The following is a 20233-nucleotide window of genomic DNA, read 5'->3' as shown; positions in this document are numbered from 1 at the left end:
CACCCACAGATCTACAGAATTATCTCACTTTAATATTTACTTACAGAAGTAGGACCCCATACTACAGAGAATTACTTAAAGAATAAGTCAGTAATAATAAGACCGTATATGTATAACCTTTATAATATTTTGTTCATGTCTTGAAAATTTTAGAGTAACCTCATTTTCAACAGGTTATCCATATTATATTAATATGATTTATTTCCAATGCAGTTTTCACACCACTTTGAAAATATTTGTTAAAACTAAAAATTATGTATTAGTTTTTTCATTTATACAGTTTCTACCCAGTATTCATTCTCACAGGGTTTTGTAGGGATTTGAGACAAGTGAAGGTTTTCCTGTATTGTTTACATTTAGAACTTTTTCCACTGTGAGGTTTTTGTCTGTCTGTTTTTGTGTGTGGCTTCCCAAGGAAATGAGACAGCTAAAAGCTTTCCAATAAGGTATTTCTCCAGTGTGCATTCTTACATGTCCACAAAAGGTTCTCACACATTCCTTATATTCATAGACTTTTTCTTAGTTATGAGCTCTTTCATGACTTCGTAAAGAACTGGGGCGACTGAAGGCTTTACCACACTTTTTACACTGATAGGGTTTTTCTCCAGTGTGAGTTCTTTCATGTGTTCGTAATGAACTAGGACAATCAAAGGCTTTCCCACATTCCTCACATTTACAAGGCCCATCTCCAGTGTGCTTTATCATATGTCTTTGAACATTGGAAAGGGAAATGAAGGCTTTCCCACATTCCTTACATTCATAGGGCTTTTCTCCACTATGAGCTCTTTCATGTTTTTGAATGGAACTGAGATAAGTGAAGGCTTTCCCACATTGCTTACATTCATAGGGTTTCTCCCCAGTATGACTTCTTTCATGTTTTTGAAGGGAACAGGGAAAACTGAAGGCTTTACCACATTCCTTACATTCATGTGGTTTTTTTCTGGTATGAGTTCTTTCATGATTTTGAAGGGATCTGGGAGTACTGAAGGATTTACCACATTCCTTACATTCATATGGCTTTTCTCCACTATGTGTGCTTTCATGATGTTGCAAGTAATTTGGACAGTCAAAAGCCTTCCCACACTCCTTGCATTTGTAAGGCCCATCTCCGGTGTGCTTCATCATGTGTCTTCGAAAGTTGGTAAGAGAACTCAAAGCTTTCCCACATTCCTTACACTCATAGGGTTTCTCTGCAGTATGATTTCTTTCATGTTTTCGAAAGTAACTCGGACAACTGAAGGACTTCCCACATTCCTTACATTCATAGGGTTTCTCTACAGTATGACTTCGTTCATGTTTTCGAAAATAACTTGGACAACTGAAGGCTTTGCCACATTTTTTACATTCATAGGGCTTTTCTCCACTGTGTCTCTTTTCATGACTTCGAAAGGATCTGGAACAACTGAAGGCTTTACCACACTGCTTACATTCATAGGGTTTCTCTCCAGTATGAATTCTTTTATGTTTTCGAAAGTAACTTGGACAACTGAAGGCTTTGCCACATTTTTTACATTCATAGGGCTTTTCTCCACTGTGTCTCCTTTCATGGCTTTGAAAGGATGTAAAGCAGCTGAAGGCTTTACCACACTGCTTACATTCATATGGTTTCTCTCCAGTATGTGTTCTTTCATGTTTTCTGAAGTAACTGGGACAAATGAAAGCTTTACCACATTGCTTACATTTATACGGTTTCTCTCCTGTGTGAGATATTTCATGAGTTCGACAATAACTGAGACAACTGAAAGCTTTACCACAGTGCTTACATATATAGGGCTTCACTCCAGTGTGAATCTTTTCATGCCTTCGAAAGGACTGGCGATACTTGAAAGCTTTCCCACATTCCTTACATTTATATGGCTTGTCTTCATATTCCTGATACTCATATGGTTTGGGTGTAGTGTGAGATCTCATATGCCTACTAAAGAATGAATGATTCATGAAGACTCCACACAAACTGCATTCACATAGTTTTAGTCCAGAAGACGTTTTCTTTTTCTGATTCTGATTTGGAATTTGGCTGAAGTTTTCTCCATACTGACTACCTTGTTTACTTTTACCCAATCTCTTTACTATATGAATGCTGTAAAAAGTGAAAAGCATATTATTTATTAATTTGTTTATATTAATAGTTATTAAATGACATTTTTACCATAATTAAGGAAACTGTAAGTGTTTAGTGCTTTCTGATTGTTTGAAAGTTCTAAAAGTTTTGCAAGAGGGCTTAATCATAGCTATTAAAAGTTTATTGATAAATGGAGTTTCAAATATATTTCCAAATATATTAATTTTGAAACACTAACCATCTAAATCACATGTGAGAAAAAATTATGATGAAAATAACGCAAGAATAAAAACAAACTTGATTTGTTTTATGTGCAGTTTTAAATATTTCCTTTTTTAAAATATATTTTTTATTGATTTCAGAGAGAGAGAGAGAGAGAGAAACATCAATAATGAGTAAGAATCATCAATTGGCTGCCTTCTGCACGCCCCGCACTGGGGGTCGAGCCCACAACCTGGGCATGTGCCCTTGACCGGAATCGAACCTGGGACTCCTCAGTCCGCAGATCGATGCTCCATCCACCGAGTCAAACCAGCTAGGGCTGCAGTTTTAAATATTTCCAGACTTACTGAGATTCATGGGACACTGCTTCTCATGTCAGTGTGACTCACCTTAAATTTGTCCCATGATTTTCATATTGATCTTCAATGTCATGGTCTTTGCATATTTCTCCTAAAATGCAGACCAGGAAAAATTATAAACATAAAACCTCATAGAAAAAACAACACACACCTAAAAAAAAAAAAAATCAAAGAAAAGTAACTTACAAAAAAAATTGTTACATAATAAATCCATGATGAGCTGTGACCATGCCTGGTTTAGTTATCAATACATTTCCTTTCCACATTCTACTCCTTGGAAATCCATTGATGAGCAAGCAACACTGGTTTTCTAATCGACTAAGCAAGTAAGTAAGAAGTTGTCATCCGTACCTACTGAGGCCAAGTTCCTGAATGTTTCCCTCATCACATCTCTGTAGAGTTTCTTCTGTGAAGAATCCAGTAAAGCCCACTCCTCCAGGGTGAATTTCACACTTACATCCTCAAAGGCCACAGAATCCTAAAACATCCCAAATATGTACATAGGAGAATGGGTGAGATGAACAGCACTAGGAATTGATACTTAATTCGTAACAAGTTCACATATGACACTGTGGTTTCCCAACATTTATTTTATGACTTTGTTATCAGAACTATTATTTATTGGACACACTCACTTCCTCATAAAAATTTTTTTAAAACCTCACTTGAGGATATTTTTCTATTGATTTTTAGGGAGAGTGGAAGAGAGAGGGAAAGACAGAAACATTGATGTGAGAGAAACACATCGATTGGTTGCCTCCTGCAATCAAGGTTCGTGCCCTTGACCAGAATTGAACCCAGAACCCTTTGGTTCGCAGGCTGACGCTCTATCCACTGAGTCAAACCAGCTAGGGCTAGACTCTTGTTTAATATAAACAAACTGGAGGTCCAAGATGGTGATGAGGTAGGCCCCTGCCACAAGCAAACATCAAACATACATGTATAAACTCCTGCAAAGCAACTGAGGGCTGAATCAATAAATTCTTTTTAAATTTTTATTGATTTCAGAAAGGAAGGGAGAGGGGGAGAGAGAGAGAGAGAGAGAAACATCAATGATGAGAGAGAATCATTGATAGGCTGCCTCCTGCACGCCCCCTTCTGGGAATCGAGCCTGCAACCCCGGCATGTGCTCTTGGCCAGAATCGAACCTGGGACCTTTCAGTCTGAAGGCCAATGCTCTATCCACTGAGCCAAGCCCACTAGGGCAAATCAACAACTTCTGAACAGCAAGGGAGAGAAAGAAATCTTAACAGAGAAGGCTGTGAAACCACAGGTCATCAGGGAGTTGGAACAGAAGGAACTTAATTGAGTTGCCAGCGAATACCATTGGTTACACCCCCTTCACTTCCACAAGGTGACAGGAGCTCTATTCTGGTGCTTTGGCCTACCTGAAAGATCACCTCGGTGTGTTCACAGCTGCACCGCCTGTAGCTTCTTGCCTCAAACAAAGGGAGCAAGCAGGACAGAGCGTCAACACATGGGCCTGGTCTTCCTGCTGTGAGCCACTCCAGCCCAGCAGGCCAGTGCCGAAAGCACGAAAGCACGTAAGCTCTGATCACTTTCCCAAAACTACCTGTCACATAAAGACTAGCAGGAGTTGCTTCAACCACTTTCTATACAACAGAAAGAGAGATTGTAGAAAAAAATTGGAAGCCAAAAGAACTCTCTGGGAACTGCAGGAATTATATGAGGTCTGAGATGCCAGTGAACGTGATTGCTTACACCCCCCTGCACCTCCACAAGGTGAACGGGGAAGGGTGTGTGTGTGTGTGGGTGTGTGTGTGTGTGTGTGTGTGTGATGCACACTCAGCGGCTCTATCCAGGTGCTCTAGCATACCTGCAAGGTCACAGTAGATTTATTTGGATACATCACCTGAGACCATTTTGCCTCTGAATAAATGGAGCAAGCAGGGTCTACAGGGCATAACTACATGCACCTGGCCTCCACACACAGCGATGTTCTGGCTTGGTATGCCAATATTGCAGACAGACACCTCAAACACCTGCTCAGCTCCTACCAGCCTGCTGAAACCACCTGGCAAACAGCCTGCACAGAGGCTGTATCTACAAAGGCCACTTTTTCAAGACTGGGAGGGACAGTTATTTTGTTTAATCATATAAACAAACATAGAAAGTTAAACAAAATGAAAAGACAGAATATCTTTCCAATGAAGAAATAAGAAAAATCTCCTGGGGGTGGTGGGGAGAAGAAAAACCCCTACAAAAATGGAGATAAGTCATTTGCCTGATAAAAATTTCAAAGAAATGGTTATAAGGATACTCATCAAACTCAAGAGTGGAATAGAAAAACTTAGGGAGAATGTTAATCAAGAATTAGAAAGTATAATAACCAAGCAGACCTGAAGAATACAACAACTCAAATGAAAACTACATTAGAGGGAGTCCTGTTGAGATCGGTAGTAGGGGTGGACATGTGGAACAGGCTGGGCACAGAACCACATGTGGCAGTTTATAATCAGGAGGGATATCTTGGCTGTGGAGGTTCCCCATAAGGAGCAAGGGGTCCCAGCCCCCACACAAGACACCCAGCCCAGGGTTCCAGTGCCAGGAAGAGAAGTCCCCATAACTTTGGGCTGTAAACAACAGTGGAGACTGTGGCTGAGTGACACAGAGGCTGCTGGAGTCCCAGGAAATTCCTTTTAAAGGGCCGCACACAGACTCATTCCCTTTGAGCTCCAGCATGGGGGCAGCATGTTAAAAGAAACCAGGGACATACAGGGAGGAACTGAATTGTCTGGCATCAGGAGCTGGTGAGCAGCTTTTTGTCAGACAAAAGTGCTAGCAGAGGTCATTCATTGTTCCTTTGCTGAGCCCTCCCGCTGCAGAGCCGAGAGGGGGATGCCATATCTGAGTCTCCACTAACCTGGCTCTTACTGTTTGCTCCGCCCTGGTTATTCCCTGAGACCTTGCCCCACCCAACTTGTGGGCTTATCCAAGTTGTTTCCAGTAGCTTTTCCACACAACTGGCCTCTCTTGCCTCCTGCTTCAGACTTTTCTAAACTCTCTCAACCGAGCAGCATCTGACCTCTGTGTTCTCCTTACCCTAAGTGGTCCCAAGCCTAGCACTAGCGGTAGCCCGCCTTGCTTCCACTTAGGCCTCGCCTGGGCAACTTCAAATCTAATACAAGTAGCAGCTATCTGCAGATCACTCTGTAGCGAGTGCCGGGTGGTTCCAGGCAGGGCACAGGCAGTGGATGACTTTGCACCTCCTGGGAGGCCCCAGAGCCAGTACACCCAATGGACAACTTCAGATCATGCTGGATTACAACCCTACCACCTCCACAAGCATTACATTCAAGGGGCAGACTTGGTGAGCACCAAAGCCTCACTGAAGCAAGTCCTGCTCCTTAGGGTCGACTCCTGCATAGCCGATAGGCCTGGGGGTGACTCTCTCCCAGTGATGCTAACAGCAATAAAGGCTCAACTACAATAGGAAGTATACGGAGCCCACAGACGGACACACCTGGAGCTCCCAGTGCAGGTGACTGGGGAGGCTGCACCACTGGGCCCTATAGGACACTTACTATACAAGGTCACTCTAACAATTCCAGGAGAATAGCAGCTCTACCTAATACATAGAAACCAACACAGGGAAGCAGCCAAAGTGTGGAGACAAAGAAACATGTCCCAAGTGAAAGAACAAGAAAAATCCAGAAAAAGAACTAAGTGAAACAGAGGCAAGCAAACTACCAAGTACAGAGTTCAAAACAATGGTTACAAAAGATCCTCAAGGAGCTTAGTGAGAACTTCAAAGACCTTAGTGAGAATTTCAACAGCATGAAAAAGGACCTAGGAACCATACAAAAGAACCAGTCAGAAATGAAGGATACACTAACTAAAATGAAGACTAGCTGAAACCGGTTTGGCTCAGTGGATAGAGTGTCGGTCTGCGGACTGAGGGGTCCCAGGTTCGATTCCGGTCAAGGGCATGTACATTGGTTGCGGGCACATCCCCGGTGGGGGGTGTGCAGGAGGCAGCTGGTCGATGTTTCTCTCTCATCGATGTTTCTGGCTCTCTGTCTCTCTCCCTTCCTCTCTGTAAAAAATCAATAAAATATATTAAAAAAAAAAGAATAATTTACAGGGAATCAGCAGTATAGGACACTGAGAATCAAATCAGTGATTTGGAATATGCGGAAGCAAAAATCCAATTAGGCCCTGGTTGGTTGGTCCAGTGGTTAGAGAGTCATCCAGTGCACTGAAGGATTAGGGTTCAATTTCTGGTCAAGGGCACACACCTGGGTTGCAGGAAAGATCCACAACCCCAGTCAGGGTGTGTGTGGGAGGCAAACAATTGATGTGTGTGTGTGTGTGTCTCTCTCTCACTTTTCTCTCCTTCTCTCCCTGACTCCCTCCCTTTCACTCTTTCTCTCTTAAAAAAAAATCAATGGAAAAAATATCCTTGGGTGAGGATTAACAAACAACCAACAATAACAAAAATGCCCAATCAGAAGAGCAAAAAGAAAAAAATAATCCAAAAAATGAAGATAGTGTAAGAAGCCTCTGGGACAACTTTAACCCTGTGCACTCGCTTGGTTTTTTCTCGATTTCTTTATTCTACTCGGGATTTAATTTTTTAAATACCCCAGATTTTACAAAGCACGACAGTAGAATAAAAAACTGGAGTTTCTTTTCATACAAACTTATTTATTTGGATTTTTTTATATTTCAAATTATTGATACATTCAATACAATTCGACATACGAGCTGCTACCGATGCTAACCGTGTTGAGTCACACTTGACATCCGAGTGCAAAAGGTTAAGCATTCCCACATTTGCATCACGGGAGTACCAGAAGAAGAGAGAGTGCAAGAAATTGAAAACCTATTTGAAAAAATAATGACAGAGCTGTAGCTGGTTTGACTCAGTGGATAGAGTGTCAGCTTGGGGACTGAAGGGTTCCAGGTTCAATTCTGGTCAAGGGCACATGCCCAGGCCGCAGGCTCGATCCCCAGTGGGGGACGTGCAGGAGGCAGCTGATCAATGATTCTCTCATCATTGATGTTTCTATCTCTCTCTCCTTCTCCCTTCCTCTCTAAATTCAATAAAAAATATATTTAAAAAATAATAATAATGACAGAAAACTTCTCTCATCTGGTGAAAGAAATAGACAAACAAGTCTAGGAAGTACAGAGAGTCCCAAACAAGATGAACCCAAAGATGCCCAAACCAAGACACATAATTAAAATGCAAAGGGTTACAGACAAAGAGAGAATCTGCAAACAGCAAGAGAAGCCCTAACTGGTTGGCTCAGTGGGTAGAGCATCGGCCTGCAGACTCAAGGGTCTCAGGTTCGATTCCAGTCAAGGGCATGTACCTTGGTTGCGGGCACATACCCAGGAAGGAGTGTGCAGGAGGCAGCTGATTGATGTTTCTCTCTCATCAATGTTTCTAACTCTCTATCCCTCTCCCTTCCTCTCTGTAAAAAAATCAATAAAATATATATTTTTAAAAACAACAAAAAAATAGCAAGAGAAAAGCAGTTAGTTACCTACAAGGGAACTCCCATAAGGCTGTCAGCTGATTTCTCAATAGACACTTTGCAAGCCAGAAGGGACTGGCAAGAAATATTCAAAGTGATTACAAAGCAAGGACCTACAACCAAGATTACTATACTCAGCAGAGGTATCATTTAGAATGAAAGGTTAGATAAAGAGCTTCCCAGACAAGAAAAAGCTAAAAGAGTTCATCACCACCAAACCAGTATTACATGAAATGTTAAAGGGTCTTCTTTAAGAAGAAGAAAGAAAAAAGATAAAAAATATTAACAAAATGGCAGTAAATACATATCTGTCAACAATTAAATCTAAAATCAAAATAATCAAACAAGCAGAACAGAAATAGAGAACACTTTGATGGTGCCAGATGGGAGAGGGGTTGGGGTGGTGGTGTAAAAGGCTAAAGGATAGTTATAGTATAGTCATGGGGGTATAAAGTAGAGCATAGGGAATATAGTCAATAATATTCTAATAAGTATGTATTGTGCTAGGTGGGTATGAGATTTTTTTGGAAGATCACTTAGTTTTATAATGTCTAATCACTGGGGTGTACACATGAAAGTAACATAATAGTGTATGCAAACTATAATTGAAAAATAAAAAATTATTTAAAAAAATTTATATTTCTCTTTCTCTCTCCCCCTTCCCCTCTCTCTCTAAAATCAATTTTAAAAATTAAAAAGAAAAAAATATATGAGAGGAAAATATCTCACAGATAAAGCTAAGTATTTAATAAATATAGCAAATCAGACATTTAAAAAACTACTATGAATGTGAAAAGATAGAAGCATCAAACTCAACTCAAACTACAATAAGTAGTTAGGACTTAGGCAATACAAAAAAATCTAAAACATAACATCAATAACATAAAACATCGGGGCAATGTTTTATATAATATCTTGAAACTTAAATGCCTATCATCTTAAAATAGACTGCTACAGATACAGAATGGTATAGATAAACCTCATGGTAACTACAAACCAAAAACCTACAAAAGATAAAGAAAAAATAAAGAGAAAGAAACCCAAACAAAACACTAAGGAAAAGTAGAAAACCACAGGAGAAGAGATCAGGAGAAGAAAGGAACAGAGGAGAACTATAAAAACAACCAAAAAACAATTAACAAAATGGCAATAAGTACATATTAATAATTACATTAAATGTAAATAGATTAAATAAAAAGACATAGGGTGGCTGACTGGATTTAAAAAAATATGAGGCATTCTTTCTCTCTCTGAGCATGCCCACACCTTTCCCCGCCCCTTTCTTTCCCCAGGGCAGGTATATCTCTCTGGAGCACCCCCACAACAACCTTTCCTCCTCTTCTTCCCCTAGGCATGTTCTCTCTGCCTTTCTTTTGCCTCTGTAACTTGTTTCCTGAGCCCATGCAGCCCAGTTGGCTCACCTTTCCTACCTCTGTGACTTTCTAAATAAACTTTTTCTTATAATTTGAAAAAAAAAATCTATCTACATGCTGTTTACAGGAGACTTCAGATTAAAAGACACATGCACACTGAAAGTGAAGAAATGAAAAAGTAATCATGCAAATAGAAACAAAAAGAGAGCTGGGGTAGCAATACTCATATCAGACAAAACAGACTTAAAAAATATAAAAGACAAAGAAGAACATTGCATAAAGGAGTCAACCCAAAAAGAGGATATAACAATTGTTAATATCTACAAACCAAATGGAATAGCACCTAAATATATAAAGCAATTATTAATGGACATAAAGGGAGAAATTTACAGTAATATAATAATAGTAGGGGATATTAACACCCCACTCACATCATCCAGACAGATCAACCTAATAGGCATCTTAGAAACTTCATTAAAAACGGCAGAATACACATTTTCCCCAAGTGTACATGGAACATTCTCCAGGATAGATTATATAATTAGGTCACAAAACAAGCCTCAATAAATTCAACAAGAATGAGATCATATCAAGCATCTTTTTTTATCATAATGACATAAAACTAGGAATTAACTAGGAAGAAAACTGGGGGGGGAGGGAGAGGGGAGGGAGGGAGGGACAAATATGTGAAAACTCAACAACATGCTAATAAATAACCAATAGATTAAAAAGAAAATAACACAGGATATAAAAACCTATCTGAAAACAAATAAAAATGAAAAAAAAATTAAAATTCACAGGGTGCAGCAAAAACAGTTCTAAGAGGAAAGTTTATAATTATACAGGCCTACCTAAAGAAACCAGAAAACTCCCATATAAATAATCCAACTCTACACTGAAAGGAACTAGAAAAAAACAAAACACAAAGTATACAGAAGGAAGGAAATAATTAAGATCAGAACAGAAATAAATGAAATAGAAAATTTAAAAAACAATGAAAAAGATCACTAAAACTAAGGATTGGTTCTTTGAAAAGATAGACAACATTGACAAACTTTAGCTCAACTCATCAAGAAAAAAAGTGAGAGAGCCAAATAAAATATAAATGAAAGAGAAGTCACAAAAACACCACAAAAATACAAAGATTACTATGAACAATTATCTGACAAGAAATTCTACAATCTAGAATAGAAAAATTTCTTAAAGTTTATAACCTTCCAAGACTGAAAGGGGAAGAAATACAAAATCTAAACAGACCAATTACTAGCAAAGAAATTGAAGCAGTACTAAAAAATTAATAAATAAATAACAAATAGAAGTCTAGAGGGGAACCCAAGATGGCGGCGTAGGTAAACACACCTAAACTGCAGCTGTGCACAACAATTTCAAAACTACAACTAAAAGACAAAACGTCTATCACCCAGAGCCATGGGAGGGCTGGCTGAGTGGAAGTTCTACAACCAGACGGAAAGAGAGGGGAGCATTCAGTGCACAAATGCTGAAAAGCTGAGGTAAGGGGGCGTGCGCGCAATACTGGCTAGGGGCGGATCCTGCCTGGCAGCGGGAGTTACTTTCTTCAACCCAAAGGGGAGACGCGTGAGACCCAAACTCCTATGGAGAGAAGCTGGACTGTCTGCCATCGGGTCGGAAAGTGAGGGTGGCTTGCTTGCAGAGCTGCGTGGAGGAATAATTGTTTGCTGCGCTGGGGCACAAGATGCGGGGACTTGGTTGGAGGCGCGGGAAGGCTGGCTGCCAGCTATTGCTGTTTGCCACACCCTAGCCTAGTGACGCCCTGAGACCCTGCCCCGCACAACCTACAAACTCACCCAAGCTCCAAGCAGCGGCTTTTGCATATGAATGGCCTTCACTATCACTGCTAACTTGCAAACCGGTTCAGACAGCTCCATAATCTACAAATCCCAAGCAGGGAGGAGAGGACTGTAGTTCTTGCTGTAGCTCCTGCAGGGTGACCTCAGACAGCAGCTGACCTGCACCCCATTGGAGATCCAGAAGCCAGTGTACCTAGTGGTCAGTGTGAGACACAGATTTCAACTCCTCACATCCATAAGTGACACATTCAAGAGGCAGACTCAGTGAGCACCAAAGCCCCACTGAAACAAGTCCTGCACCATAAGCGTGTCTCCAGCACAGCAGTTCTTCCATTATAAACACTGCGGGTCCCCACAGCCAATTGGCCTGGAGGACAATTCCTTCCAGGGTACCAACAGCAATCAAGGCTTACCTACACCAAGACTTTGCACTCAGCCCACAAAGGGGTGTACCAAGACCGTCCACCTCGGGTGATTGGGGAGGCTGAGCTACTGGCCCCTGTGGGTCACCTACCACACAAAGCTGCTCCCTCTCCAATGGGGTGCAGGTCAGCTGCTGTCTGAGGGAAGCAGCCAACATGCGGAGACACAGAGGCATGTCGTGAAAGGGGCAATGGAGGAAAGCAAACTACGGGACGACATGGAGTTCAGGACCACATTTATAAGGTTACTCAAGAATCTTCTAAAAACTGTGGAGAAACTTGATGAGACCTTCAAGGACCTTAATGAGAATGCCAAAAAAATGGTAAAGGACCAGTCAGAAATTAAGCATACACTGTCTGAAATAAAGAATATATAGAAACTCAACTGTAGATCAACGTACTCCAAGAATCAAACCAAAGATCTGAAATATGAGGAAACAGAAAACACCCAACCAGAAAAACAAAAAGAAAAAAGGATCCAAAAATATGAAGATAATGTAAGGAGCTGCTGGGACAACTTTAAGCGTACCAACATCCGAATTTTTGGGGTGCCAGAAGAAGAGAGAAAGAAAAATATTGGAAACCTATTAGAAGAAATAATGACCGAAAACTTTCCCCACCTGGTGAAAGAAATAGACTTACAAGTTCAGGAAGTGCACAGAACCCCAAACAAGAGGAATCCAAAGAGGACCACACCAAGACACATCATAATTAAAATGCCAAGGGCAAAAGACAAAGAGAGAATCTTACAAGCAGCAAGAGAAAAACAGTTAGTTACCTACAAGGGAGTACCCATATGAATGTCAGCTGATTTCTCAACAGAAACTATGCAGGCCAGAAGGGAGTGGCAAGAAATCTTCAAAGTGATGAACAGCAAGAACCTACAACCAAGATTGCTCTACCCAGCAAAGCTATCATTCAGAATTGAAGGTCAGACAAAGAGCTTCACAGACAAGAAAAAGTTAAAGGAGTTCATCACCACCAAACCAGGATTACATGAAATGCTGAAAGGTATTCTTTAAGAAGAGGAAGAAGAAGAAAAAGGTAAAGATAAAAATTATGAACAACAAAAAGACATCAAATACATACCTACCAACAAGTGAATCTAAAAATCAAGTGAATAAAAAGTCTGAAGAACAGAATGGACTGGTGAATATAATGGAATCAGGGACATAGAAAGGGAGTGGACTGACAATTCTCAGGGGTAGGGGGCTGAGGGGTGTGGGAAGAGATTGGACAAAAGTCTTACACCTATGGATGAAGACAGTAGTGGGGGGTAAGGTCATGGGGTGGGGTGGGGAATCGGGTGGAAGGGAACTATGGGGGAAAAAAAAAAGAGGAACACCTGTAATAATCTGAACAATAACAAAAAAAAAAATAGAAGTCTAGGACCAACAGACAGCTTCATTGGTGAAGTCTACCAAACATCCAAATAAGAATACCTATCCTTATTTCTATTTCAAAAAATTAAAGAGGAAGGAATGTTTCTAAACTATTTTTACAAAGTCAGCATTACCCTGATACCAGAAACAAAGACATTATAAAAAAATAAAATGATAGGCCAATATTCTTGATGAACATAGATGCCAAAATTCTCAACAAAATATTGGCAAATTGGACTCAACAATCTATTAAAAGGATTATATACCACGACCAAGCGGGATTCATCCCAAGGATGCAAGGATGGTTCAACATCTGTAAGTCAATCAATGTAAGATCTGAAACCATAAAACTTCTGGAAGAAAACAGGCAGTAAACTCTGACATTGCTCTTAGCAATATCTTTTTGGATATGTCTTCTTGGGCAAAGGTAACAAAATAAATGAATAATTAAATGGAATTACATCAAACTAAAAAGTTTTTCACAGTGAAGGGAACCATCAACAAAACAAAAAGACAACCTGCTGAATGAGAGAAGATATTCACAAATGATACATTCAATAAGGAATTAATATCCCAAATATATAAGCAACTCATAAAACTTAACACCCCTCCCCCATCCAGTTAAAATATGGGAAGAGGACCTGAATAGACATTTCTCCAAGGAGAACATACAGATGGCCTACAGACATATGAAAAGATGTTCAACATCACTAATCATCAGAAAAATGCAAATTAAAACAACAATGTGATATCACCTCACACCTATCAGAATGGCTATCAATAAATCAACAAGCAATAAGTGTTGGTGAGACTGTAGAGAAAAGGAAATCCTTGAGCACTGTTGATGGGATTGCAAATCGGTGTAGCCACTATGGAAAACAGTAGGAGGTTCCTCAAAAAATTAAAACTACCTTTTGACCCAGCAATTCCACTTCTGGATATAAACTGAAGAAATCCAAAACACTATTTTAAAAATATACATGCAACCATATGTTAATTGCAGCACTACCAGTAACAGACAAGGTATGGCAGCAACCTGGATGTCCAATATATGAATGGATAAAGACATGTAATTGCTGTGCGCGCGCGCACACACACACACACACACACACACACACATGAAAATTATTCAGCAATTAAAATAAACAAAATCTTGCTCCAGCCGACTTGGCTCAGTGGATAGAGTGTCGCCTGCAGACTGAAGAGTTGCGGGTTCAATTCCAGTCAAGAGCACATGTCTAGGTTGCAGGCCCAATCCCCTGTAGAGGGTGTGCAGGAGGCAGCTGATCAATGGTTCTTTCTCATCATTGATGTTTCTATCTCTCTCTCCCTCTAACTTCCTCTCTGAAATCAATAAGAATATTTAAAAATAAATAAATAACCAAGATGGCTCAGTTATTAAGGCCCTAACTCTCTTTCTAGATTGTTATTGCAAAAGGCTACTAAGTGGTCCCTCTTATTATCTCACCCCCTACAAAAGCATCTATCTTTCTTCCAAAGGATGACTTTTCTAAAATTGAAATATGATTGTTACTACCCTGGTCAAAGCCCTTCAGTGACTACTCAGTGTCTCAGGGCAGAGTATTATCTGGTCAATGTATTAGTCAAGACATTTGAGGCTCTGCCCCTGCCTAAAAGATATATGCACCCCTATGTTCATAATATGGTATATAATATTGTATATGTATATAATATATATATAAAGAGAGAGATACTACATTGAAAGAACTATATGTAACTATAAAACTATAGTAACATCACGAAGGGGAACAAAAGTCCCCTTTCACCACTCCTCGTCAACCTTGTACTGGAATTCTTAGCTAATGCAATTAAACAAGAAAAGGAAATAAAAGGTATCTAGATTGGGAAGCAAGACATAAAAGTGTCTTTCTGGCATATGACAAGATTGTCTAAGGAGAAACTCTAAAAAAAATCGCAAATAAGAAAACCTCTTGAACGAATAAGAGAATAGAGAAAAGTTGAAGTATAAAAGGTTCATATACAAAAGGTAATTATTGCTTTCTACAGATACCCACAGATATACTAAACTGATCTTTGACAAAGGACTAAAGGCAATTCAGTGGAAAAACATAGTCTTTACAACAAATAGTGCAAGAAAAACTGGACATCCATAAGCAGAAAAAAAGACAAACAGAAAGAAAATATCTATAAACAGATTTTTACATCTTTCACAAAAATGAACTCAAATGTATCAGAGATTTAGTACAAAATGCAAAACTACAAAACTTCCAGAAGATAACGTAGAAGAAAATCTAGGTGACCTTGGTTTAGTATTAATTTTTAGATACAACAACAAAAGCAAGAGCCAAGATAGAAAAAAAAAATGATAATTTTGACTATAATAAAATAACTCCTGCTCAGTAAAACACACCATTAAGATAATGAAAACAAGCCACAGGCTGTCAAGAAATCTCTGCAAATCACTTAATTCCTTTAAGCACTAACAAAATGTAAACCATACAAAATAAAAATGTTCAAATTTCTTGCTAAGTAAAGGGCATGTAGTGTCATAGTTTGTCCTTCTCCTATACTTCACATCAGGGGTATTTTCAGGAATAATATATGCAGGATATTATAATGCATTAGGGTTTGAGTTTAGCTCCTAAATGTAGAATGATTTTCAAAGATCACACCAGCTTTCTGTAGTTCTCCTCACATCAAGTAAGGTAGATATTCAATTGCTTTAGCTTTTTTTTACAAAAGTTCTGTAGGACCCTGGCTGGTTTGGCTCAGTGGATAGAGTGTTGGCCTGCGGACTGAAGGGTCCCAGGTTCGATTCCAGTCAAGGGCACATGCCCTGGTTGTGGGCTCGATCCCCAGTGGGGGGCGTGCAGGAGGCAGCTGATCAGTGATCCTCCTTATTGATGTTTCTATCCTCTCTCCCTCTCCCTTCCTCTCTGAAATCAATATAAATATACTTTTTAAAAAAGTACGCTAGGGACACACATATATAAAAACTGATATGAAATAGAAAAATGTACCTGAGCCCTGGTTGGTGGTTAGAGCATCGGACAACCAAAGGGTCTCAGGTTCCATACCTGGTCATGGGTGCATACCTCGGTTACACGTTCAATCCCCGGCCCCAGTTGGGGTGCAAGGGGGAAGCAATCTCCTCTTCTTCTTCCCCCTCCTCCTCCCCTTCCTCCTCTACCGTCATCCTTTCCTTCCTTCCAGTCTATCTAAAAATCAATGGGAAAATATCCTCTGCTGAGAATTTTAAAAAATGTACCTGAGAACTTATATGCACTCACCTCACATTTTGAGGTTCTCTTGCTTAAATGGAAAATGCTATTTTCACAGTTTTCTTGCTTTCCTGACCTTGTATCTGTCAATCATACAGTTCCAGAGCCCAAGTTTTCAGGGACACTAAAGTCAAAGGCCTGCATTATTCAGGGGATAAAGGATCCGAAGGAAAGAAACAAGTATTGTAATCAGCTCAGAGGAGCAGCCTGCTTCCCACAGGACAGGAGAGCCACTTTCAGAAGGTTCCACATTCTGTTTTCTCCGGGTTGAGACAGAACCCTGGAAGGAGGGGGGGGACACCTGAGCAGCCCCAGGAGTGAAGTCTGGGAGCTCCAATACCCTCTTCTCCCCAGGAAGAAACACCCCCTCTCTCAGGCTTCATCTCACAGTGAGGAAACGTTCAGCTGTATTTATATGAAGGTTCTGATCCAAATGTACTCCCACATTCATGAACCCTAACCCAGGACACAGAACTCCTGACTTTTACAGACTTTCTCAATGTGCATGAATTACATTCTGAGTGCACCTACAACCTGGATGCAAAATGCCATCCGGTATGCCTAGAAACAGGCCCAGGGGGACCACAAGTAAAACCTCAGAAGGAGCATCAACCCCTCTCCCAGGTGTACCTGCACCCCCAGCTTTCCAGGGCTGTAGCTTCTCAGTATAAAGGCTCCTTCCATGGCAGGTAGGACACCTGCAGCGGGGAGGAGGACTCCCCAGGAAGAACCAACTGGGCCTTTGAGTACTTCCCTTTGCAGGTTCGGGGGGGGGGGGGGGTATGTGTGCTTAGTTTGGGTCACTGACCACAGACCTCTGCTCCCCACTGGAATCGCTTTGGGCAACCACTGGTATTTAAAGACACAAGCCCAGTGTTTGAACAACCCTATTTAAGCAAGTATACCTCTTAAAGGTGACAAACCCAAATAGGGGCAGTGTTGACAGGACAGATCACCCAGGAAAGTCTGCCAAGAGGAACTTGCACCCAAACATCCACAGAACGTGCCATAGGCTGTCTGTGTCTAGGAATGATCCTGGGAGGTCGGGCATAAGAATTTTATACAACGTAGTTCCAATTCGCTACTTTCCTCTCATGTAAAATGTCCACAAACAAAAAAATAAACCCTATTAAAAGACCATCCATTGACTATGGAAAAATGATAAACAGTTAAAATTATGGGTCTGTTTGAAACGCACCCCGGAAGACAAATAGTGGACTCTGATGCTTGAATCGGGAAGGGGACTTTGGCGTTTGGGAATAGGGGGAGGAATATGAAAATGTAGGCAGTTATTGCCACCCCTAGGAAGATTGGGGTGGGAGTAGGGTTGGGGATTTGAGACCCTGCTTCCTAAACATTTGGAAAACTCAGGAGAAAATGGCACCCTCCCCCCCACCCCGCCCTGGAGAGAAAGCAGCGACCGAGGACCCCACAGATCAGTTCCTCTCCCGTACGGGCCCCAGATAATAAGTTACGATTGTTCTCTTACGACCCGTCCCGCGGTCACCGCACCATAGGGGCGGACGCGGGGCTGCGGGCGCAGAGCTGCCCAGCTGAGCTCCAGGGTCTGGCCGAAATCGCCGAGCGTGGAGACGGGACAGGACGCCCGGGGTCCGGCTGCTGGTCCAGCCCCCACGCCGCGTGCGTGAGCGGACCGAGGTCCGAGAGGCGGCTCCGAGGACTCTGGACTTGACCTTGGGGAGGCCAGGTCCGCTAAAGCCGGTTCCAACCAGCATCTCGTCCACGTCTCCGCACCCTGGCCTCACGCACTCACCATTTCTAGGTTTCTTGGGTCCCCTGGCGTCCCCCTTAAGATTTCTGGTAACCGTACGGGTCCCAGCGCGACAGAGCCTGCGGCAAAGCAACCTGGGGCCTTGAAGGGCGAGCGACCCCCGAGCTCCCGGAGGCAGGACGTCCGGGCTAGTTGGGGGACATCGCCCCGCCCACCGGCCCGGGGCCACCCCTGATTGGACAGTTCGAAAGGCCTGTTCTTTTGCTCCTGAGTGACAGCCGGACAACGCTTTGGAGCCTGGGCAGAAGGCCCGCGGGAACTCGTCCTCTGTGGGACTTTTGCATTAAAATATAATGTGCGAGCCCCTGGCGGAGCTGGGATCCTTTTTTTTTTTTTTTTTTTTACAAGTGCACACACTTAAAAGTCACCTAACCATATGTAATAATGTGTCTGGCTCCATTTGATCTTTTATGGTTGACAGCGTTGAGTCTTCCACCCATCACCACCCCACCACCTATTTCGTATTTTAAAAAATCCCCTGGCCTGCCAAGCACTTGGCTCTGGTGGGAAGTTGAAACCCCGCAGCCTGGGCCTGGGCGCCAGGACAATTCTCAGTCTAACCACCAGCTATGAGATGTGTTGATTAGATTCTCAGGTGTGCGGTCTAGAAGGAAATTTATTTGAGATCATTTTAAAAAATGTATCCTTAGAGAAATTTGAAAGGTAAAAGGACATAATCTCCCTAAGGTAGCGATTTTCAACCTTTTTCATGGCATACATAAGCGAATTACTAAAATTCTGCTGCACACCAAAAAAATGTCTGTGATTAAAATTTTTTTTTTTTTTGCCAATCTGACAAAAAAAAAAAAAAGAAAAAAAAAAAAGGTATAATTTTGATTCATTCATTCCGGGCAGCTATTGTTGTGTTGGCTGTTGTCATTATTTAAATTTAACAATCCAAGGGAAAAGAGGTCAGTGCCTCTTCTCATGTTTTAAAAATTCTTGCAGCACACCTGTCTGTCTCTTGCTGTACACCAGTTGAAAATCAATCGGTGCCCTGAGGTAATCAATTTCTATTTGGGCTGATATAACAGAAACACTATTTTTAATACGACTATTTTTGGTTTTTGTGTCATTTATACTAATTAAAGCCTAGGTGGTCCTGGCGCCCTCAAGCGATGCCCTCATATCATCACAAGATGGCTGCCACAAGATGGCCGACAGGGAGGGCAGTTGGGGTGATCAGGCCAGTAGGGGAGCAGTTAGGGGCGATCAGGTTGGCAGGCAGAAGTGGTTAGGGGCAATCAGGCAGGCAGGCGAGCAGTTAGGAGCCAACAGTCCCGGATTGTGAGAGGGATGTCTGACTGCTGGTTTAGGCCTGGTCCCACTCAGGCTTAAACCAGCAGTTGGACAACCCCCGAGGGGTCCCAGATTGGAGAGGGTACAGGACCGGCTGAAGGACACCTCCTCCTCCCATGCACGAATTTCATGCACTGGGCCTCTAGTATTGAATAATTCTTTGCCAAATCAAAGGTCATTTTTCTCCCTATGTGTGTTTCTAAGAATGTTATAATTTTACTTCAGATTTAGGTCTTTGATCTATTTTGGTAAATTACTATATGTGGGGTAATGTAAGGATCAAACTTAATTCTTTTTAAAAATATATATTTTTTTATTGATTTCAAAGAGGAAGGGAGAGGGAGAGATAGAAGCATCAATGATGAAAGAGAATCATTGATTGGCTGCCTCCTGCACACCCCTTACTGGGCGTCTAGCCTGCAACCTGGGCATGTGCCCTGACCCGGAATCTAACCATGGCCTCTTGGTTCATAGGCCCATGCTCAACCACTGAGCCATGCCAGCCAGGCTTAATTCTTTTGAATGTTGCTGTCTAGTTGTCCCAGCACCAATTTTTTAAAAGTATATTCTCTCTTCATTCTTAGCATATTTTTCAAAAATCAGATGACCGTAATGAATGGGTTTATATCTGGAATCTCAATCTACTGCATTGATCTGTGTGTCTGTCCTTGTGTCATTACCACATTACCTTGGTTACTATTGCTGAATAGTATGATTTGAAATAAG

General features: G+C 41.4%; 1 protein-coding gene across 1 annotated transcript; it reads right to left on the bottom strand.

The window, feature by feature from the left end:
* Window positions 1-519: 519 nt before the first annotated feature.
* Window positions 520-18276, bottom strand: LOC103301159 (zinc finger protein 709-like). The gene is made up of 4 exons (XM_028134787.2): window positions 18191-18276; window positions 2995-3121; window positions 2674-2734; window positions 520-2080 (listed from the first exon to the last, which is right to left on the bottom strand). Exons 1-4 carry the CDS (start codon window positions 18191-18193, stop codon window positions 520-522), a joined length of 1752 nt encoding a protein of 583 aa, XP_027990588.2. The 5' UTR covers window positions 18194-18276.
* Window positions 18277-20233: the final 1957 nt, after the last annotated feature.

Source organism: Eptesicus fuscus, chromosome 6 (assembly GCF_027574615.1).
Source record: "Eptesicus fuscus isolate TK198812 chromosome 6, DD_ASM_mEF_20220401, whole genome shotgun sequence".
Classification (NCBI taxonomy): domain Eukaryota; kingdom Metazoa; phylum Chordata; class Mammalia; order Chiroptera; family Vespertilionidae; genus Eptesicus; species Eptesicus fuscus.
This window is presented reverse-complemented; position numbering and strand designations above follow the sequence as displayed.